The sequence below is a fragment of the Maylandia zebra genome, linkage group LG10 (genome assembly GCF_041146795.1).
Source record: "Maylandia zebra isolate NMK-2024a linkage group LG10, Mzebra_GT3a, whole genome shotgun sequence".
NCBI lineage: Eukaryota > Metazoa > Chordata > Actinopteri > Cichliformes > Cichlidae > Maylandia > Maylandia zebra.
The window spans coordinates 230,378-255,103 of record NC_135176.1 but is presented as its reverse complement, the minus strand read 5'-3'; the positions used below and the strand labels follow the sequence as shown (position 1 = coordinate 255,103).

The 24,726-nt window shown below is 43.2% G+C and overlaps 1 protein-coding gene across 1 annotated transcript in view; it reads left to right on the top strand.

The window, feature by feature from the left end:
* dmpk (DM1 protein kinase) overlaps positions 1-24,726 on the top strand; it is an 84,102-nt gene that overhangs the window by 6,854 nt on the left and 52,522 nt on the right. Inside the window, exon 2 of the mRNA XM_004574294.4 lies at positions 10,737-10,828. Within this exon, the coding sequence (XP_004574351.3) occupies positions 10,737-10,828 (92 nt within the window). The remainder of the gene's footprint in view (positions 1-10,736; positions 10,829-24,726) is intronic.

Below are 24,726 nucleotides of genomic sequence, written 5' to 3'. Positions count from 1 at the left end.
AAAACAAACAAACAAACAAACAAACAAACAAAAAACTTTCCACCTCACATGAGTAACTACATTAAATTAAATTTCATAAAAATAATCAATGCAAAACAAGAGTTTCAGTATTATTATTTTTGCTCTTTTCATTCTTGATTTATATATTTTTCTAATACTCTATTTTTACACGTTTTTAAACAAGGAAAATGAACTCCACCTTTTTAAATCACTGTCATAACTATTCCACAAGTTAACTCCTCTAACAGAAACACATCTCTGCTTTATGTTTGTCCTTATCTTGTTTTTTTTTTTTTGTTTTTTTTTTTAAACAAATCTGATCCCCTTAAGTCATATTGAAACTCTGACTTCAAACAGCTTCTGAGTACTTGTCATGAAACGCCGTGTGGCAGGCAGGAGATGAGGACTCAAAGTGCAGGACTCACAGACTCAAGGGATGAACTCAAAACCACAGCCTTATTTGCTGGTCACAGAAAAATGGGCATACAAAGTAAACTAAACTGGGAAACAATAAACTAAAACACACAGGGAGATCCACACAGCAAGAGGGACAACACGACACTGACTCCGAGAAACACAGGGTTTAAATACACTGGGAAGTAACGAGGGGAATGAGACACAGAAGGAGGGCACAGCTGGGAGAAATCAGGACTGACGAGACAAGCAAAGCAGGACACATTCACATAAGACACGCCCATCAAAGTAAAACAGGAAGTATCACACAGAGACGCGAACTTGACACGGTGGAGACAGCAACTAAGAAACACAGAGACATAAACCATAAGGCAGAGGACTCAAAGAACCAAAATACACAGAGGGAAACTCAAACAGGCAGACACAGACTTACACAGAACAGAGGGGACACAGAAACATGAAGGGCAAGGGATTGAAACTAGAAACCATAGAATAACTCACACAAGTACAATAATACAAAAATCACAAAGAACTAAACATGCTGGGTCAGGAGACCCAGGACCCTGACAGTACTATGGCAAAGCAAGTTATTTTGTGCTTTATACATTATCTGTGCCATTTTATATTCAACTAAATCATAACATTTCAGGGTATTCAGAACAAAATGTTATTTGTTTCTATATAGTTTGATTCATTTATAATTCTTATAGCTCTTTTTTTGTAACTTGAAAATAGGAAGAGTATTTGTTTTATATGCATTACCACATATCTCTAGACAGTAAGTCATATATGGAAGCAACAGAGAACAATAAAGTGTGTATAAGGATTTCTTGTTCAGGACAGTTCAGTTTTGTAGAGAATGGTTTTTGACATTTTTGTTTTCACATGGTTTATATGAGACTTCCAGCTCAGCTTATCATCAATTATCGCTCCAATAAATTTATTTTCATATACTCTTTCAATTTCAATTCCATTAACCCCGATATTTGCCAAAAATAATAAATTTTGTTTTCTTTCTATTTAACGATAACTTATTTATATCAAACCAGTTTTTTAATATATTTAACTCCTTTTCCACTGTAGTCAGAAGCTGTTCTAGGTTTTTACCTAAGCAATACAGAGTGGAATCATCAGAAAATAATACACATTTTAACAGTTTGGAAACACTACATAAATCATTTATATATAATATGAATAATTTAGGTCCCAGCACAGAGCCCTGAGGAACACCACAAGTTACCTTCAACTTCTTAGATTTTACATTATTGATTTCTGTCATCCAGGTAACTTTTCATCCGCTTGTATGCCATCCCTCTTATACCATATCTCTCTAGTTTATTCATTATTATAGAATGACCAATTGTATCAAACGTCTTTTTTAGATTAGATTAGATTAGATTAGATAGAACTTTATTAATCCCTCGGGTGGGTTCCTCTGGGAAATTCGATTTCCAAAAAAGCACAGCACCGACAGAAGTTACAGAGTTACAGAATATTATATATATATATATATATATAATACACACACACACACACACACACACACACACACACACACATATATATATATATATATATATATATATATATATATATATATATATATATATATATATATATATATATATATATATATATATATATATATATATATATATATATATATATATAAAAATACAGAGACAATATAAATAAAGTATACGAAGGGGATAAATAGAATAAATAGGAATAAAAAATAAAAATACAAGTGAATTGCACATTTCAAGTATTGAGTCTATTGCACCGTTGACTATTTACAAAAGTATTGCACAAAAGGTATTGCACAGTGAGGTGAAGAGGCACTACAGCTTAGTTGTTCCCCCCTCCTTTGTCCTCCTGTTTCCCCTCCCTCTCCCCTCCAGGGAGGAGTTAAACAGTCTGATGGCGTGTGGGACAAAGGAGTTTTTAAGTCTGTTAGTTCTTGTCTTTGGGAGAAGCAACCTGTCACTGAACAGACTCTTCTGGTTGTTAATGGCCGTGTGCAGAGGATGTCTGGCATTGTCCATAATGTCCATCAGTTTCTTTAGTGTCCTTTTCTCTGCCACTGTCACCAGAGTGTCCAGCTTCATGCCGACCACAGAGCTAGCCCTCCTGATCAGTTTCTCCAGTTTCTTTAAGTCTATAAAAACACCAACAGTATATTCCTTATTATCTATTGCAGTAGATATCCCTTCTACAAGTTCCATCACTGCCATCGAAGTGGACCTTTTCGCTCTAAAGCCATATTGGTTATCACTTCGGAGATTATGCTTCTCAATATATTTATCAAGTGTATTAACAAATAACTTCTCTAAAATTTTTGAACCTGAACAGAATCATGAAATCTTTAACCTTACATGACATAGAGGGAAGCAACACAGATGACCTAACAAAGATGGAATGAAAACACACTGACTAAATACTCACAGGAATTGATCAGGGGAAGTGGAAACACATGGAGAAACAGCTGACTGGAATGAACATAATGAACCCACAGGGGAAGTAAAACAAAACACGTTGAACATGGAAACACAGAACTCTTCAAGCTTCGCCATGATCCTATCTTTCGGGTTAGGTTCAGGTCATTGATAAAGGAGGTGGCTGACATCCAGAAGTCCTACCAGTGGCTGGACAAAGCTGGACTGAAAGATACGACAAAGACACTAATCATGGCAGCACAGGAACAAGCTCTGAGCACAAGATTCATAAAGGCTGGGGTCTATCACACCAGGCAAAACCCCAGGTGCAGGCTTTGTAAAGATGCCCTGAGAAAATCCAGCACTAAACAGCAGGGTGCAAGATGCTAGTGGGCAGGGCATACATGGAACGCCATAACTAAGTAGCTGGCATAGTGTACAGAAACATCTGTGCCGAGTATGACCCGGGAGTCCTGAGGTCAAAATGGGAGACACACCCTAGGGTGGTGCAGAATGACCGAGTTAAGATCCTGTGGCACTTCCAGATACAGACGGACAAACTGTTGATGGCTAACCAACCGGACATAGTGCCGGTAGACTGTAGTGATAGATGTAGTGATACCGAATGACAGCAACATCAAGAAGAAAGGAACACAAGAAGGGCTCAGAGAAGTGCTGAAAAAAAGTGGAGGGTGAAGGTAACGGTGGTCCCAGTGGTAATCAGAGGACTCGGTGCAGTGACTCCCAAGCTAGGAGAGTGGCTCAAGATCCCAGGAACGACATCCGAGATCTTTGTCCAGAAGAGTGCAGTCCTAGGAACAGTTAAGATACTGCGCAGGACCCTCAAGCTCCCAGGCCTCTGGTAGATGACCCGAGCTTGAAGGATAGACCGCGTGCAGGGGTGAGAGGGGAATATTTTTAATATTTTTTTTTAAATTGTTACATCACGGTCTACTGGTACAGAAGTGCAACATAAGGGTTAAAAGGAAGGTGACCCAGCCCCGGTCCCCAAAGCCAACCCAGGTTCAGCCCTGGATTTACCTGGATTTGGGGCCGGTGTCCTGCAGGTTTTAGATGTGTCCTTAATCCAACACAGCTGATTTAAATGGCTAAATTACCTGCTCAACATGTCTTGAACTTCTTCTCTACTTTTTCCACTCCTTAATCATCCACTCCACGGACAAAGCTATTGAACTGCGTACATTTTCTGTTAAGCATTCTGAATTTGGTTTTTGCTTGCTATAAATTGGCCTCAAACCACACTATAGCAGAAGAAAAGGAGGATGAGGCACCAAAGTTAAAAATGGCAGCCACTTCCTCACTTTTGGAGCAGCACAGGAAGGCATTGGTGAGTGATTTCAAAACATCTTTCAGCCTACTGGAGTCGAAGTTTGACGAAGTCCGGTCTGCAGTGAAAGATCATGGTCAATGACTCAGATGTTTAGAAACTATTTAAGTCAGTGGGTTAGGGAGCTCCACAATGTTTGTTCCAACCTCAGCAAGTCTAATACTAAACTTTTGGCTAAAGTAACGGACTTAGAAAGAAAGAAATAGATGTCAAAACCTGCGTATTCTGGGACTTGAAGGCGTTGAAGGTTCGTTCCACAGAATTCTTTGTGGACCTGCTTAGTGAGGTCTTCAGGAAAGACAGGATCGGCTGGAGATTGCCAGATTTCAGATTACCCTGAAAGCCTGTTTATCTGGTCATTACGTTTATCTGGTCATTACGGAGGGCTGAGGGACAGCCCTGTGAGTAGATTTTTCTGATTTTCTCCTACTCTTGGGATATGCAAGGACTTTTGTTCATGTTTCAGCATTACAGATTCATCTTCTTTTCTCTTCTCTCCTACGATTTACAAGCAGGTACACCATACTTATTCTAGGATTGATTATTTTCTCAGATAATCGGTTGTCTTCGTGGGTCCAATCCCGTGAATACCAGAGGATAGTAATATCATACCATAAAATGTGTTATCAAAGACTTTTCCTGATGTTCCTCAATCCAGACGACACTGGCATTTTAATTCAACTGTACGGCAGATGACAACCTCCTAGAATTCATTTAGGAACAAATAAGCTCGTTTTTACAAATAAATACCACAGGAGAAAGTCTAAGGAGCTTGGAAAGAAAAGCGTCTGGACTTCTTGAACTTTCTTGCAGACATTTCATCTGAGAAGCTTCTTCAGTTCTAAGAGCAATTGGTGGAGTGTCCCCAAGAGGGTCACGGACCCCCTATTGATCCTCAACCTAGTCACACGAGCCAAGCTGTGAACGCGAGTGTGGGTCACAATCAGCCAAGGTTTCGGGTGAACCCACTGTGAAACCTAGCCCCACCCTATCATGTGATTTACTGAGGCCAACAGGCCCAGGATGTGTGGGCATTAAGGCACCTGGGAAGGGATCTCAAAACTGGATTATAGATGGCAGACAGTTTGGTGTTGTAAAGAAGTCCAGACGCTTTTCTTTCTTTAGCTCCTTAGACTATGAAGACCTGGATGACTGAGAACCTTCACAGACACCACAGGAGTAACTTATAGCCTAATAATTTGGGATACACTGAAAACCTTCCTCAGGGGTCAAACTATTTCCTAAACAGCAAATATAAAAAAAGGCCCGTATATAATCACTTACTTTAGTTAACCAAATTAAAGAAATAGATCTGCTCTGCGCTACGGTAAAAAACCCAGACTTATACAACAAGCGCGTGGAACTTCAGACTAAATTTGATCTCCTTTAAACACACTAAATTGATGGTCAGCTTCTGAGGAGTAAGAGTTTGTTTCATATTCATAGCGACAAATCAGGTAAGACGCTAGCTAACCAGTTAAGGGGCTTTCAGGCAAAACAACATATCACAAAAGTCAGAATGAATAATGGTAATATCACCTTGGATTTTTCCAAAATTAATGATATGTTTAAGACTTTTTACTCTCAACTTTACACCTCTGAACTCCCACAGGAAAGCACTTTAATGGATAACTTTTTAACGCTTTGAACATTCCTACGCTTTCCTCTGATAGTAAAAATAGATTATACAAACCCATAATGCAAGAGGAGCTGAGCGCAGCTAATTCCTCACTGCAGTGTGGAAAATCACCTGGACCTGATGGATTTCCCATAGAATTTTTCAAAGCATTTTCATCAATGCTTTCACCTCAATTATGTCTAATGTGCATGAATCGGAGCGGATTCATGCACGTGTTGTAAACTTCCGCCATCCTATTTCAAGGCAAGTATCACTCTTGTCCCAAGAGGAATGTCCAGTGGAATGTTCGTCCTACAGGCCAATCTCTACATTAAATGTCGATGGTAATATTTTGGCTAAATTTTTGGCACGCAGGCTGGAAAATAATTTCCCATCCATTATATCAAAAGATCAAACTGGTTTCATTAAGAATCTTTACTCTTATTTCAATATCTGTTGTCTATTAGATATATTATACACCCGTTCCGGTCAGAATCCTGAGTGCATTCTTTGCTTAGATGGGAAGAAGGCATTCAATCAGGCTGCTGCCAATATTTATTCCCAAATCCTTTGATTCTTTAAATTCAGTTATATCATCTTATATATGGAGAGGTAAACACCCCCAGTTGAATAAAGCTCTTCATCAAAAGTCTTGGACTAATGGAGGCCTGGCACTGCCTAACTTCCGGTATTACTATTGGGCAGCAAATACGTGCTTATATCTTGGGTCTATTTCCAAAACAAAGATAATTGCCCTTCCTGGGTGTCCATGGAGTTGAACTTGGCTACAGATTCATCTATTCTGGCTCTGATTGGATTTTCACCCACCCTACCCCCAAACAAGAGCAACTGATAATCCAGTTGTCTGGCTCACGGTGAGGGTGTGGGCTCAGATGAGGAGGCATTTAGGCTTAAAAAAATTTAACATCTTAAAATATGTATCTCCCACTGTGATAAACCATGGCAGACCCGAAGACATTTTCAAGCTTTTCAGGATGCTTTATTGAGGCACACGGTTGCTGAATACACACATGAATGGCTGCAGTATCCCAGCTGTCAGCCGACACATCCACAACACAACAACTCAGACTGTGCAAAGCCTTTTCATCTCACCTACAGCAGCACTGCAGACCACGCCCCGCCATATACCCCCATTGCCCAACAGGCCGGCAAGCCATCTAGCCGAACCTACTGTTCCCCCCGCCCAGACCGTTGGTGCTCCTGGGCCCTGGTGAGGGACAGGGATGTGACCACTCTGGCGGTCGCCCACATATCCAGCAGCGCCAGTGACAATGTGGATCCAGGGGACGCCCTGCGTACCCAGCGGCAGCCCTGGAACTGGTCCAGGGGGCCAAGCAGCGACAGCGCAGTAGACGTAGAAGTGAGCCGGGGCTCACCGAAAGCTGGTCCACCTCCTCCACCGCCAGCAGGCATGCCTCCTGTACACTGGCAGTCGCGGACCCTTGGGCACCTCCAGCAACAGTGTGGCAGGTTCCTCCTGCGCTCTCCATGAGCTGACCTCCGGCTCTTGCTGAGCAGGTGGTTGAGCTGGTGGCGAGCCCAGGAGATGCTCCGCGGCCCTCCTCCAGGGAGCAGGAACGGGCACAGATCCCTGCCGGGCATAAGCTGCTACCACTTGATGAGTAGGGATGGGTGCGGCGGCCGGCTATGTCCTGGCTTGTCGCATCCTGGGGCCTGACATGGTCGTCAGAACAGCCTGGACCTCCTCCACGCCAACGCTGTCGGGGAATGCCGGTGAGAGTGAGAGTGCCAGATTCTTCATTACCTGTAGATGCTGCTGGGTCCAGTCTTACAGCTCTTCTGTGCTGGCCATTTTGGCCACCATTCAGGCCAACTCCTCCCCTTGGCGGCCAGTTTGTGGGTCTGCCGTGCTCCCCATCCTGGGTTTCGGCACCACTGTGATAAAACAAGGCAGACCCAAAGATATTTTCAAGCTTTTCAACATGCTTTATTGAGGCACATGGTTGCTAATTACACACATGAATGGCTGCAGCATCCCAGCTGCCAGGCGACACATCCACAACACAACTACTCGGACTGTGCAAGGCGTGATAGCAGATGCCACGCAGGTGCATCCATCTCACCTGCAGCAGCATTGCAGACCATGCCCCACCACACCCATATACACATTTTTTCAGATATCTGCAGATCAGACATTTTCTCAGACATTCTCAGACACTAAATTTTCCAATAGCAGCAGCTGCAATGTCAGGGATATGCACCTTAATGTACAGGGTGGGCCATTTATACGGATACACCGTAATAACATGGGAATGGTTGGTAATATTAAAGTCCTGTTTGTGGCACATTAGTATATGTGAGGGGGCAAACTCCTCAAGATGGGTGGTGACCATGGTGGCCATTTAGAAGTCGGCCATCTTGGATACAACTTTTGTTTTTTCAATAGGAAGAGGGCCATGTGACACATCAAACTTATTGGTATTGGTATTTTTTTTTTTCGCCTGTCCCGTTTGGCTCTATTGCCATCAAAATTACTGTCTAAAGGCAAAGAAAGATGCCCAACGGATTTACTTTACCAAATGGACCATTGCAGCCTTGCCGTATTGGTCTATTTGATTCACCTTTGCTTTTATTGTTTATTTTATTTTATTTTCACTTGCTAAACACGGGACAGACTTGACTGGGGAAAAGAAAAGGGAGAAAGAAAGAGGGAAAGAAAAACAGCGGGGAAGAGGAACGGTGATAAAGGGGCAAAAAACAAAAACCAACATAACAAACAGACAAAAATACATATATCAATCACCTGGATCACCTGTTGAGAAAGAAAAAAGAGAAAACAAGCAAAAAAAAAGAGAGCAATATAATAAACAACATCATCGCGATGATCTATGGGAATGTAACAGTAAATACTAAATATTAAACATTATTGTGCAGCACGTAAGATCGACAGTGCACAGTGTGCTTTGAGGTAGGAGCCAAAGAGGGTGTAGTTTTTGTCTGTGAGCACCCGTGTGTACACCTGTGAGCATGAGCGCGCTTGTATTTAAAAGGTTCCTTCATGTAATGATCTGCTAGAGGGTGTGGGGGAACCATAGCCCCGTCCTCCAGGGCATGAAGCAGGTATGGAGGAGATCCAGGCTCCAGACATCCAGAGCCCCTCAGAGCACAAGAGACCAAGGAAGACAAACGGAGGGGCAACCGTGCCACTATCCCAGAAAGAGCTGAGGAGAGTCCCAGATGAGGGGTCACTCAGCAGCCGTGGAGCAGCTGTGCCAGAGTGACCAAGCCCGAGGCCAAGGCCACCCCACCCCCCGAAGGGGCCCGAGCGAGCCCCAGGCTCCAGGCCCCGACAAGCAGCCACCAGGAGTGAGACGGTGCGTACCTGGACGCCCATCCCCGGACACAGAGAACCACCAGTGCACCAATGTGTGGGGGCATCTGCCACTGGCACGTGGAGTGGTGGGGGGAGATAGGTCTCCATACCTTCGAGGGCCTGAGATGTCCCTAGAGAGGTGACGTCTGATACCCGAACTGACATATAGACACAAACATACAGGCACACACAGATACAAACATCCATTCCCACCCTCATACTCTCATATGCAATTACTCAGCACTCACCCAACGTGGAGAAAGATATAAATAGACACTGTACACACAATCACACTCCCAAAGCGTACTCTAAGCCCCAGATCTAGGTACCCTTGTCCCTGGAGGGGGAAACTGCACCCAGACCCTGGTAGTGTTACCCTCTTCCCTGGGGTGGAGAGACACAGACCGCCCCAACTCCGCAGCAGCAGGGAGGCCCCACATTCCAGACCCCAATTGGATGGCTGACTCCTCCTCCCAGCTCCCCCGCCCCAACAGGCAACAGAGAACGGGGGGGTGTGAAGACTCCAAACCTCCCTCCGTCCGCTCATAAGTAGTGTTGATGCATGTGTGTTCCAGGAGGGCATGGAGCTACCTGCCAGAGAGCAGCAGGTAAGCGCATAGCCCCTCCTGATAGCCCTCAATGTATACGTGTATTTAAAATTGAGAGGTGGGCAACGACGCCAGGGGTGAGGTTGTACACCCTGATGGTCATCCGGATGCTGTGTAGCGTGCCCACCCCCAAGGTTTCGGAAATGTCCTAATCTAGAAAAATACTGGAGAGACACATTTCAAACTTTGGCACTAATTCTTGGATAGCATGTGGGTCCTAATCCATTAGCTACACTTTTTGGCACCACTGGAGAGACTGATGCACAGTTGATCTTGTCACAGTGTCACACACCGTCTTTCACTTCCCTTGTGGCTAGGCATGCAACCCTGCTAAGATGGAGTAGCTCAATGGCTGAGGGACCTTATGTGTTATTTAGGCCTCAAAATGATCCATTATTCAATTAGTAATACCAGCAGGAAATTTTACAAGGTGTTGGGGCAATTCCTGAAATATTTTTCCCCACTTCTAGCACTACTCAGTAAATTCTCTGTTTTTGTTGCTGTTGTTGTTTTGTTCTGCTTTTTGTTTTGTTTTGTTGTTTTGTTGTGGGGTTTTTTAAACTGGCTCAAGGGACAGGGCTATTGTGTGGGATGGGTAGGGGGTAAAGTGATAAAAGCAATTAAAAGATATGAGAATGTGTTATTAAGCTGTAATTTATTACATCAGCTTAAGCAATAATTGTGAAACCTACTTACTTATTGTATAACAGTTGTGTGTATCTCTTTTTCTTTGTTGTTTCAATCTAATAAATATATATTTAAGAAAAAAAATGTATTTAGAGCACACTAATAAATTGTCCCACACTGATAAATTACTGCAAAATTGTTAAATTAGGAAAAAATGATATTTTTAAAATAATGCCACTGCATTACCATTTTTAGGTCCATTATTTCAAATAACACTGAAATAATAAAGTAAAATAATTGAAATCATTGTCTCTTCTCTCCTTTCTCACAGCTGAGCCTCTAGTAAAGGAGGTTAAGAAAACCCGCATCAAAAGAGAAGACTTTCACATCTTGAAGGTGATTGGCCGGGGCACATTCAGCGAGGTGAGCGAGAATTGTACCTACTACTTTATATGAGTATAATTTTTAGGTATTGACTTAAATTCTACATTTAAGAATATGAATTATTTAGCTGCCTTTTTATGTGGAATGGGGTTTTACTGAAAGGAACTGGACCTGTCTGCAATGATACTACTTACACTCCACATAGTTTCTTCTTAATCATTTCTACTAGATCTTTTAATATCAACATGTCAAGGCCACCAAAATGGGTAGAACTCTGTCACGGCGGGGTATGCCAGTGAGTTTGTGAAAAGGACCCAAAAGCAGACACTAGAGAGGTGAACTGAAGTTGAAACCAAGAGTGAGCTATTTATTATGGCTGGTGGACATGAACATAAAACATGAGCAAAGGCAAAACAGGAGCGACAACTAAACTGAAACCTAAAATGGGAAAACTAAAAAACTACTGTATTTTCAGACTATAAGGCAAAAAAACCTCACTCAACTCATTCTTCTTGCTTCCTCCACTTCCGTACCATTGATTCATTAATGTTGAATTCTCTGCAGTGGCTCTATTCCCATGTTGTTGCAGTATATTAATGACTAACCTCGTATTGTGGATGGATTATCTCAGTTGTTCTCCTGACTGAACTTTAGTCCGTTTATAGCATCCTGCTATGCAATTGCATTAGTCCCTAACCATCAGGAACCCTCACGGTAACTTTTATCGTATGGAAAAAAGTTAGTGTTCATCCTCCATCTTCACTGTGTATGTTATACTAACATAGCTGTGTAGCTAGTGATCACATAGCACATCATTTCATTATATACCAGCTAGCCCAACTTAAGTAACCCTACAAAAGTCACTGCTGTTTAGGTTTTTTTTTGTCTTCATTTATGTTGGAAGTGTTAGCAGAGCTGTGCGTTTTAATTATTCAGAAATCTCTCAGTCAGAACATGCTATATTATGTTTAGGTGGAAACTAGCAAGCTAACTTCCTGCTAACTTCTATCTCCGTTAAATTTAATACATTCTGTTTTCGTGGATGCCTGGATGAGATGAAAGAATTTAGATAGTTTTTAACTGTCAGTGATGCCGCAGTGTTCGGGACCTGAAGGGACAGAGTTTAGGACCCAGATTACTCTGCGAGGTTCCTAACTACCGTAGCCGTAATGCTCTGACAATCCATCAAGCGGTGCAGCTTCATAGCTTACCAAAGTCATACTAAAACATTTTTGACAGATTTTTGAGTGCCGTGTACCACATAAAATCGGTTCGAGGTCAGTAAACACAACCAGAATTCATGCATAAGGTGCACCGGATTATAAGGCGCACTGTTGGTTTTTGAGAAAATTAAAGGATTTTAAGTTTGCCTCATAGTGTAGAAAATATAGTATGAAAACTGTGACATGGCTGAGGTAACTGAAAACTATAAATCAGCTATGACAACTGTGATAACTATGATGACTATGGTGACTATGACTACTAAGGTTACTATGACAAGACATGGAAGGAGAAGAAATGACCTGACACTGAACAAAGGAAGACAGAGGACTTATTACAGACAAGAGGTGATCAGGGAAAATGGAAACACAAGACTTTCAGAATAAAACAGGAAACATGAAGAGACGTAAAGATATTAACACCGGCTAGACAATATGAAACACACAGACAAAAAATACATGAGACTAACACAGAAAACCTAGGAGAAATATAAATTAAACTCAAGGCAAACAAATAATAATCCTAGAACTTAGCATCCTTTCAATATAACATACGAAGTCATAAATACAAAAATAAACACAAAATGCTGGATCATAGACCCAGCAAAAGTTTAACAAGTTTATTTATACAATAAAGTTCACAAGGGAAAGGCTTTCTGTCAGTGAAGTCTAATGTCCAAACAAAACAGGGAATTCTACCTCTCCTTAACTTCATAGAAGTCTTCACAGAAGACCTCTCTCTCTGATCTCCAGGGTTTTCTGCACAGAACAAACAAGTTAAGTAACTTACAGGCTGAAGGCAGACCACAACAACAAACAAGAGAACCAGATTCACTAACTATTTCAATGATCCAGTGTAGACTGAAAGCAACCTAAATAGTAGCAGGAAAAGACATCCATCCATTTTCTTCCACTTATCCGGGGCCGGGTTGCGGGGGCAACAGCACAAGCAGAGAAGCCCAGACCTCCCTCTCCCCAGCCACCTCTTCCAGCTTGTCTGGGAGAACACCATGGCACTCCCAGGCCAGACGAGAGATATAATCTCTCCAGCGTGTCCTGAGTCTGCCCCAGGGCCTCCTCCCGGTGCGACATGCCCCAAAAATCTCACCCAGGAGGCGCCCAGGAGGCATCCTTATTAGATGCCCGAACCACCTCAACTGGCTCCTTTCAATGTGGAGGAGCAGTGGCTCTAGTCTGAGCCCCTCCCGAATGGCCGAACTTCTCACCCTATCCTATCTCTAAGGGAGAGGCCAGTCACTCTTCAAAGGAAGCCCATTTTCGCCGCTTATATTCGGAATCTCATTCTTTCGGTCACTACCCACAGCTCGTGACCATAGGTGAGGGTAGGGGCATAGATCGACGGGTAAATTGAGAGCTTCGCTTTTACACTCAGCTCTCTCTTCACCTCAACAGACCGGTACAGCGTCTGCATCCGCTGTACCGGATCTGTCTGTCAATCTCCCGCTCCCTGCTTCCTTCTCGTGAACAAGACCCCGAGATACTTAAACACCTCCACTTGAGGGACAATAAACTCGTCCCTGACCCGGAGTGGGCACTCCACCCTTTTCCGGCTGAGGACCATGGCCTCAGATTTGGAGGTGCTGATTCTCATTCCCACCGCTTCACACTCAGCTGCGAACCATTCCAAGGCGAGCTGGAGGCCATCAACCAATGAAGCCAACAGAACCACATCATCTGCAAAAAGTAGAGATGAGATCCTGAGACCACCCAAGTGAAAGCCTTCCGCCACTTGGCTACGCCTAGAAATTCTGTCCATAAAAATTATGAACAGAATCGGTGACAAAAGGCAGCTCTGGCGGAGCCCATCACCCATCAGGAACGAGTCCTACTTATTGCCGGCTATGCGGACCAAGCTCTTGCAACGGTTGTATAAGGACTGAATGGCCCGCAGCAATTGGACACATTTACTGTTAGCTATTAGCACCAGCTGTCAGCATCAGCTGCTAGCCGCTGCGCTGTCTTCGGATAGCCGGTTTCTGGACTGTATTTGTTGCTCCTAATCTGTGGAACAATCTTTCCCAGCACATTAGAGGGGCCCCTTCACTGTCCACTTTTAAAACACGTCTTAAAACCCATTTTATCTCCTTGGCTTATGACACAGTCTGACCCTGATTTTATTATTTTAATCTAATGTGCTGATTTTATTGTTTTAAATGTAATTCTCATCAACATTTTTATACTATTTTATTATTGTTTTTGCTATTTGTGCTAATTTTATTATTTTAAATGTCATTTTAATAATCATCTTATTTTTTATTTTTTAAATATTTTTTATTCATTTTATATTATTATTATTATTATTATTTATTTTATTTATTTTTCTTATTTTTTAACATGTTCAATGTATCATTTCTGGCATGTCAAGTGTACAGCACTTTGTGTTCAGCTGGGGGCTGATCTGAAAGTGCTATATAAATACTACAGGGAGTGCAGAATTATTAGGCAAATGAGTATTTTGTCCACACCATGCTCTGCATGCATGTTGTCTTACTCCAAGCTGTATAGGCTCGAAAGCCTACTACCAATTAAGCATATTAGGTGATGTGCATCTCTGTAATAAGAAGGGGTGTGGTCTAATGACATCAACACCGTATATCAGGTGTGCATAATTATTAGGCAACGTCCTTTCCTTTGGCAAAATGGGTCAAAAGAAGGACTTGACAGGCTCAGAAAAGTCAAAAATAGTGAGATATCTTGCAGAGGGATGCAGCAGTCTCAAAATTGCAAAGCTTCTGAAGCGTGATCATCGAACAATCAAGCGTTTCATTCAAAATAGTCAACAGGGTCGCAAGAAGCGTGTGGAAAAACCAAGGCGCAAAATAACTGCCCATGAACTGAGAAAAGTCAAGCGTGCAGCTGCCAAGATGCCACTTGCCACCAGTTTGGCCATATTTCAGAGCTGCAACATCACTGGAGTGCCCAAAAGCACAAGGTGTGCAATACTCAGAGACATGGCCAAGGTAAGAAAGGCTGAAAGACGACCACCACTGAACAAGACACACAAGCTGAAACGTCAAGACTGGGCCAAGAAATATCTCAAGACTGGTTTTTCTAAGGTTTTATGGACTGATGAAATGAGAGTGAGTCTTGATGGGCCAGATGGATGGGCCCGTGGCTGGATTGGTAAAGGGCAGAGAGCTCCAGTCCGACTCAGACGCCAGCAAGGTGGAGGTGGAGTACTGGTTTGGGCTGGTATCATCAAAGATGAGCTGCAACATCACTGGAGTGCCCAAAAGCACAAGGTGTGCAATACTCAGAGACATGGCCAAGGTAAGAAAGGCTGAAAGACGACCACCACTGAACAAGACACACAAGCTGAAACGTCAAGACTGGGCCAAGAAATATCTCAAGACTGGTTTTTCTAAGGTTTTATGGACTGATGAAATGAGAGTGAGTCTTGATGGGCCAGATGGATGGGCCCGTGGCTGGATTGGTAAAGGGCAGAGAGCTCCAGTCCGACTCAGACGCCAGCAAGGTGGAGGTGGAGTACTGGTTTGGGCTGGTATCATCAAAGATGAGCTTGTGGGGCCTTTTCGGGTTGAGGATGGAGTCAAGCTCAACTCCCAGTCCTACTGCCAGTTTCTGGAAGACGCCTTCTTCAAGCAGTGGTACAGGAAGAAGTCTGCATCCTTCAAGAAAAACATGATTTTCATGCAGGACAATGCTCCATCACACGCGTCCAAGTACTCCACAGCGTAGCTGCAAGAAAGGGTATAAAAGAAGAAAAACTAATGACATGGCCACCTTGTTCACCTGATCTCAACCCCATTGAGAACCTGTGGTCCATCATCAAATGTGAGATTTACAAGGAGGGAAAACAGTACACCTCTCTGAACAGTGTCTGGGAGGCTGTGGTTGCTGCTGCACGCAATGTTGATGGTGAACAGATCAAAACACTGACAGAACCCATGGATGGCAGGCTTTTGAGTGTCCTTGCAAAGAAAGGTGGCTATATTGGTCGCTGATTTGTTTTTGTTTTGTTTTTGAATGTCAGAAATGTATATTTGTGAATGTGGAGATGTTATATTGGTGTCACTGGTAAAAATAAATAATTGAAATGGGTATATATTTGTTTTTTGTTAAGTTGCCTAATAATTATGCACAGTAATAGTCACCTGCACACACCGATATCCCCCTAAAATAGCTAAAACTAAAAACAAACTAAAATCTACTTCCAAAAACATTCAGCTTTGATATTAATGAGTTTTGTGGGTTCATTGAGAACATGGTTGTTGTTCAATAATAAAATTATTCCTCAAAAATACAACTTGCCTAATAATTCTGCACTCCCTGTATATACTATATGAATTGCTTGCTTGCTTGCTTGCTTGCTTACATCATGACTACTGCTAAGGTGCTGCTCTTCCGGACTCTTCTCACTGGGTCTGTTCTGCAGTCCATACTCCGGCCCGTCTCCTCCACGCTGAGATACTCGACATCAGACCAACTCATTCTGCGCTTCCAGCACCTCTCGACCTTTCCGCCGGCTACACCCTGGCATCCCCTTGGTCCCGCGTCGAAAGTATGTCCACCGCGGATCCAGACGGAATTACAGGATTGACAGCAGGAACCCGATACCATCCTTGTGGTCATCTCACCGCCGCTCCGCTAGGAAGCCTGGTGGACAGACTGCTGACCGTAGTGTGCTTGCTAGCCCTGCCCGGTCAGCTTACAAAGCTAGCGGCGACTATCCCGTTTCCATCGGATTGCTTAATGTCCGATCCCTCTCCAGCAAGGGACCTCTTGTCTATGATCTTCTTAATGATCATAACCTGGCTTTCTATGTCTGACGGAGACCTGGCAGCGTCCAAATGATTTCGCCGATCTCAATCTGACCACTCCACCTGGATTTGTTTACACCTGCCAGCCCCGTGTGTTGGGACGTGGGGGTCACCTCGCGATCCTGTACAACAGGAAGTATAAGGTATTCTCTCTTTCTGCTCCTGCCTACTCCTCGTTTGAATCCATGCTGATTCAAATTAATGGACAAACTCCCACAGTATTAGTTGCTGTTTACTGTCTACCGAAAATCAAATTTGACTTTTTAACTGATTTTTCTAACTTTCTTGCCGTAATCCTACTCTTATCTCCAAATATACTACTGCTGGGCGATTTTAAAATCCACATGGACAACACATCAAATTCAGCCACAAGAGATTTTATATCCTGTCTGGACAATGTTGGCTTACACCAATATATGGACGTTCCCACACACTCCAGAGGACACATTTTGGATCTTGTTTGCTGTATTGGTGTCACCCCTAAGAATTGTGCTGAATTGGACAACTCACACTCTCACATAACACATACATATAGGGCCTTGGGGGTGGGCACGTTTCACAGCATCCAGAGGATGGCCGGTGTATTCCAACCCACCTCTGGCGCTGGTGCCCTACCCTCAATTTTAAATGCATTTAGACACTAAGGGTTTTCGGGAGGAGCTGTGCTGCTCTCTGAGAGGAAGCAAGTACCATGCTCTCCTGAGTTTTAAATGCACTTTAGAACAGCACACAGCAACACTACATATGAGCGGGCGTAGGGAGATTTGAGGTCTTCACTCACCCCGGTTCTGTTAACCGTCAGGGCTGGGGGGCTGGGAGGAGGTGCTGGCCGTCAGACTGGGGTCTGGGATGCGGGGCCTCCCTGCTACTGCAGATAAGGAGGTGGTCCGCTTGCCTCCACCCCAGAGAGAAGGGTTACATCTCCTGGGTCTAGGTGCAGCTTGCCCCTCTGGGGGCGGGGGTACCTGGACCTGGGATATAGAGTATGTTTGGGGAGTGTGACTGTCTGTGCAGTGTCTATTTGTGTCTGTCTACACGTTGGGTGAGTGCCGAGTATTTGGTTGTGCATATGGGGGTGGGAATGCACGTTTGTGTCCACGTGTGCCTGTTCGTCTGTGTCTATATGTCAGGTTGGGTCTTAGACTCAACCTCTCTGGGTACATCTCAGGCCCTCTAAAGTACGGAGGCCTATCTCCCCTCACCACACTCCCTGCCGGTGGCTGATGCCCTCAGACATTGGTGTGTTGGTGGTCCTTGTCGTCTGGGGCTGGGCGCTCATGTATGTACCGCCTCACTCCTGGTGGCCGATTGGCAGGGCCGGGCGCCTGTGGCCCGGCTGGGATCCTTCCGGGGGGTGGGATGCCCTTAGGCCTCTGGGCCTGAAGCTCGGTCCTCTCTAGCACAGCTGGCTGCCGGCAGAGCCCGCGGGCACGCCACTGCAACCCCCTCTGGCCTCTGCTCCGTAGCTGCGGGGTGACCTCTCCTTTGGGGCTCTACTCAGCTCTTCCCAGGAGGGTGGCACGGTTCCCCCCCTTTTGGTGGTCCTCCTCGGGTCCTTGTACTCTGGGGCCTCTCGATATCTGGGGCCTGGATCTCCTCCATACCTGCTTCATGCCCTGGGGGACGGGGCTATGGCTCCCCACACTCCCTAGCAGATCGTTACATGGAGAAACCTTTTTACAAGCATGCTGATCCACACAGGTGTGCACACAGGTGTACACACGGGTGTTTACAGACGCGGACTACAGCTTTCTTGGCTGCTGCCTCAAAGCACATTGTGCGCTGTCTATCTTGCGTGCTGCACAATATCGTTTAATATTTAGTATCTACTGTTATCTACTGTTAGCTAGTTTATTGTGATGGTGCTGTTTTTTATTATGTTGCTCTTTTTTTTTTTTGTTTGCTTTCTCTTCTGTTTTTTTTTCTCCATACAGGTGATCCAGGTGTTTTGTTTGTTTTTCTTTCCTTCTTCCCCCCTTTCTCACCGTCTCTTTTCCCTTTGGTTTTCTTTCTCTCCCTCTCTTTCTTTCATTCTTTCTCCCTGTCCTATCCCACAGTCATGTCTGTCCCGTTTGTAGCAACCGAAAATAAAATAAATTCATAATTATAATAAAGGTCAATCAAATGGACCAATATGGCAAGGCCATGATGATCCACTTGGTGAAATAAATCCGCTTGGCATCTTTCTTGGCCTTAAGACAACAATTCTGATGGCTAAAGATCCAAACAGGACACAAAAAAAAAGAAAAGAAAAAAAAAGAATTGTGCTGTATTGGAAATACCTTTTTCAGACCATAAATTAGTTTTATTCACTGTTAGTCTCCCACTATACAAAAATAAACAAAACCGCTCAATTACTTTTAGAAATATTAGGGGCATTGATCTATCAGATCTTTCCCATGGCATTAATAATTTACCTATCACTGATGCCTCAGCTTCCATAGATGACCTGGTATCTCACTATAACAATGAACTTATCAACCTCTTATAATAATAATAATAATAAATTTTATTTATGAGCGCCTTTCAAGTCACCCAAGGACACTTTACAATAGGATAAAACAATTAGTAAAACAATGGCAGAATAAGAACAATAAAATAAAGCACAAGATAAAATGAACAAACAGTGTATTCACAGTGAATATGCAGATTTGAACAGATGAGTTTTGAGTTGGGATTTAAACTGGGGGAGAGAACCAATATTTCTTATTTCAGGGGGCAGAGAATTCCACAGCCTGGGAGCAGAGCAGCTGAAAGCTCTGCTTCCCATGGTGGTGAGGCGGAAGGAAGGTACAGTAAGCTGGACAGAAGAAGAAGAACGAAGTGAACGGGCAGAACAAGTGGTGGTTAACAGGTCAGAAAGGTAAGAAGGAGCGAGGTTATGAAGGGCCTTGAAGGTGAGCAGAAGAAGTTTGAAAATTATCCGGAATTTCACAGGGAGCCAGTGAAGTTCCTGAAGAACAGGGGTAATGTGCTGGTAGGAGGGGGTTCTGGTGATAATGCGAGCAGCAGAGTTCTGAACCAGTTGAAGCTTATGGAGGGATTTTTGGGGGAGACCATGCAGAAGAGAATTGCAGTAGTCAATACGGGAGGTAACAAGACTGTGGACAAGAATGGACGTAGACTGGGTGGAAAGAGAAGGAAGCAATCTGTTAATGTTGCGTAGATGGAAGTAGGCAGAACGGGTGAGGTTATTGATGTGTGATTTATAAGAAAGATACCTTGGCTCCCCAAAAAACTCTGTTTCTTTCTCTCACTCTGCGCCATGGTATTTACCTGAACTTCGCCAACTTAAAGCTACTGGACGCCTCCTGGAACGTCTCTCCAGGAAAACAGGACTTACTATTCACAAGGACATGTATCTCAGTCATGTACAACATTATAAAGAAGCTATCCATCCAAATCTGCCTACTACACCTCTGTTATTGAATCCGCTGAAGGAAACACTTGCACTTTGTTTTCTACATTGCATAATGTTGTTAAACCCCCAGATACCTTTGCCATACATACACACTCTGCCGCAGTTTACAATAAATTTATGGACTTTTTTTTTACACCAAGATTGAGAATCTTTATCAACAATTGCCCTCATCCTGGGATATGGTCAATTGTTCTATATGCATTTTTTGTCCTTCTCAGCTGTCATCCTATCCATCCAATTTTGAACTTCCCACAATAACTCAGCTATCTTCCATAATTACTAACTTAAAGTCATCATCGTGTAAACTTGATCCACTGCCGACAAATCTTGTTAAACTCTCATTCTCGTCTCTTGCCCCACTGATTGCTAATATCGTACACTCTTCTCTTATATCTGGTTCTGTTCCTTCTTCTCTTAAAACTGCTATAATAACCCCAATACTGAAAAATAATGGTTCAGATCCCTCCAATCTAAATAATTTCAGGCCAATTTCAAATCTCCCTTTCTTAGCAAAAATTTCTGGAAAAGATAGTGGCTGCACAGGTTCATCGTCATCTCACTGGAAATAACTTGTACGAACAGTTTCAGTCCGGCTTCCGTTCATGTCACAGTACAGAAACAGCTCTAGTAAAAATCATCAATGATCTTCTGCTTGCAGCTGACTCTGGACTTATCTCCATCCTCATCACCTTTATTTATAAAGCATTTTAGAACAACCACAGCCGACACAAAGTGCTGTACATTGGAACTGTAAAATAAAATTACATGAGATATAAATAAAAAACAAATAAAAGAAGAGTGAAATCATTAATTAAATAACTACTTCAATTAAAAGAGAAACTAAGTCTCACTGAGGTTAAAAGCCAAGGAATAAAAGTGGGTTTTAAGACATGATTTAAAAGTGGACAGTGAAGGGGCCTCTCTAACGTGCAAGGGCAAATTATTCCATAATTTAGGAGCCACGATAGAGAAGGCCCTGTCCCCTCTGAGCTTCCTCCTGGATCTCGGTACCTCCAGGAGCTGGTCAGCTGACCTGAGAGACCGACAGGGTGTGTGGGGATGAAGAAGCTCAGAGAGGTAAGGCGGGGCAAGACTGTGAAGGCATTTAAAAACAAACATAAGAATTTTAAAATGAACTCTAAAAGACACAGGCAGCCAGTGCAGAGAGGCTAGCACAGGGGTTATATGCTCTCTTTTTCGAGTTCCTGTTAGGAGTCGTGCAGCCGCATTTTGAACCAGCTGCAGACGTGAGAGCAATGACTGACATAAAAATAGAAATAAAATAGAAATAAAAGCATGGATCACTGTTTCAAGGTGCTGCCTTGAAAGAAAAGATTTTACTCTTGCCAGTCGCCTTAAATGATAAAAACTGGACTTCACCACTGCTCTGATTTGGTTGTCCAATTTAAAATCACTGTCCAACTTAAAACCAAGGTCAGTAACAACAGGTTCAAAATAGACTTCCAAGGATCCTAAATCAACAGAGGACTCACAGGGACCACTAGGTCCAAACACCAACACTTCTGTTTTCTTTTCGTTAAAATTTAAAAAGTTTAGAGCCAACCATGTCATCTAGACATGTCAAGAGAGGTTTTATGGAGATGCCATTCTTCTGCTTTAGTGGTAAATAAATTTGGCAGTCATCCGCATAACAATGAAATGCCTCCTAAGGATGGAACCCAGAGGCAATAGATACAATAAAAAGAGCAGTGGCCCTAAAATTGAGCCCTGTGGGTTGCCACATGACGGAGGAGCAAAAGATGATTCAGAACCGAGAAGGCTGACAGAGAAAGTTCTATCTGACAAATAAGACCTAAACCAATTACGTGCAGTGCCACCAATACCCGCTACATCATTTAATTGAGAAATTAGAATATTGTGGTCTACTGTGTCAGAGGCAGCAGTTAGGCCAAGCAAGACAAGAACAGCATGGTTACCAGAATCACATGGCAGAAGGATGTCATTAAAAACCCTTAATAATGCAGATCCTGTGCTATGAAGGGTTTTAAAACCTGATTGAAAAACGTCAAAGATGCCATTATCATCTAGAAAATCTTTCAGTTGACTAAGAACAATTTTCTCTAAAACCTTGGAGAGTAAAGGCAGCTTGGAAATAGGCCTATAGTTCGCTAAAACTGTGTAATCAAGGCCAGGTTTCTTAAGCAATGGCTGCACTACTGCATGTTTGAAATTTGCAGGAACCATACCAGAAGACAGACTGCTGTTAATAATGTCAAGGACATACTGTTGTATACTAGGAAAAATTTCTTTAAAGAATTGTGGAGGGACAGGATCCCGAGGGGAACCTGTGGGCTTAATATGGCGAACCACATCCTCTAAAGTGGAGAGGGTCACAAGCTCAAACTGAGTACAAACAGCAGCGTAAGGGTCAGAGACAGAGGGGTCAGAGTCAGGAGCTGTGATAAGAGCCCTGGTGGTGACAACCTTTTCAATAAAAAAGTTCAGAAAATTACTTCCAAACAGACATTCAATGGAGTATTAAGAACAGTGTCAATGGTCCTAAATAACCCATGTGGGTTATGACAGTTGGAAGAAATAATATTTGCAAAATATTCCCTTTTTGCCTCTTTAACAGTGTTCTGGTAGCGATGCCAGCAGTCTTTTAGAATTTGAAATGATACATGCAGTTTATCCTTTTTCCATCTCCGTTCTGCTTGACGACATTCCCTCTTAACAGCACAAGTTAAAGCTGACCATAGGCACCAAACAGGCATCAACAGGATCCAGAAAACACAGAGACACAAACAGTCTTGGAAATAATCCATGCACTGGTCGGGAAACAGCAGAATAATTCTTTAGAGAAACCTTTAGCTTCACCAGGCGACTGCTTCGTTTACCCCGGCAGTGGTGACAACCCAGAGGCAGTACAGGTACAGGTAACCCGGGGTTTCTGATGCAAGGGTTGCTGCCCACCAGCTCCAAACGACACAATATTTTGGACCACAGGTTTGAGGTCCAATAGTTTCTGCCGATCATACCTCAGCAGAGACTTTGTTTCGTGGATGACACAAATTAAAAATAATATAAACAGGAACAAACTTGGCAGTGACAGACGAGCAGCCACACACACCGGCGCCATCTTGCCATCCTCATTCTCCTTGCGCTTACAGCAGCTTTTGATACTATCTCCCACTGCATCCTCCTTCACAGATTAGCATCTATTGGCATCAATGGTACAGTACTCGCCTGGTTTATCTCTTATCTCTCTGGCTGCTCATAGTTTGTTCAGTTACTCCCTCACAGATCAGTATCTAATCCAGTTAATTCCGGTGTACCCCAAGGCTCTGTCCTGGGTCATTTACTTTTTATCATCTATCTCCTACCCCTAGGTAATATTTTTAGGAAGCATAACATCCAGTTTCACTGCTAAGATGACACCCAGCTCTACCTTTCCTCCAAACCCACAGCTACTCTCCCACCCACATCCATTTCTGACTGTTTAAGTCAAATCAAGGTCTGGTTTACTCACAACTTTCTTAAACTTAATGGCAATAAAACAGAATTCATTTTAATAGGCACCAGATCAAAACTGACTACAGTTCCAACCAGTCTTTCGTTATCCGTTGATAACTCTGATGTCACACCCTCCCCTCAGGTTAAGAGTCTTGGTGTCATCCTCGACAGCACTCTGTCCTTCACAGCACATATAAATAATATCACTCGGTCTTCCTACTTTCATCTCCGTAATATTAACCGTCTTCGTCCCTCACTCACTCCACACAGTACCGCCATACTTGTCAATGCTCTTGTCACATCTCGTTTAGATTACTGTAATTCTCTTCTCTATGGTCTACCTCGAAAATCTCTCCATAAATTGCAGTTAGTTCAAAATACAGCTGCTCGTATTATTTCCAGAACAAGAGCCACTGAACATATAACACCTGTTCTTAAACAGCTCCATTGGCTCCCAATTCACCTCCGTGTCAATTTCAAGTTCCCGCTTCTCACTTTCAAAGCCCTTCATAACCTCGCTCCTCCATATCTATCCGATCTTCTCCATTAGGGCTGCCACGATTAGTCGACTAGTCACGATTACGTCGACTATCAAAATTGTCGACGACTGATATAATAGTCGACGCGTCATTTGAAGCTTTGTAAGATCCCAAAAGCAGGAATAAGTAGCAGGATTTAAGAGTGTAATAACGGACTGAAACAGAAGATGGCAGCACTGCATGTACAAGGATGCCAGCTACCGTTAAACCCCGAAGAAGAAGAAACTGTGTCCCAGAATTCATAGCGCGGCCCAGCGCAGTTGTCAACAATGGCGGCAGCTAGTTAGTTTTAATATTACTCTTATTATTCTTTCTGGGTCACAAAATAAACGTTTAACATATTTTCAGGCGAGAATGTAGCTGTGTAAACCTCAAATATCTGCTCAGTTTATCAAGACACCACATATTTTCAAAAGCGCTCCGACGTTTTCGGAGGCGTCTGTTACCCACTAGCTCGATAGCTAGCCGGGGGCCATGAGAG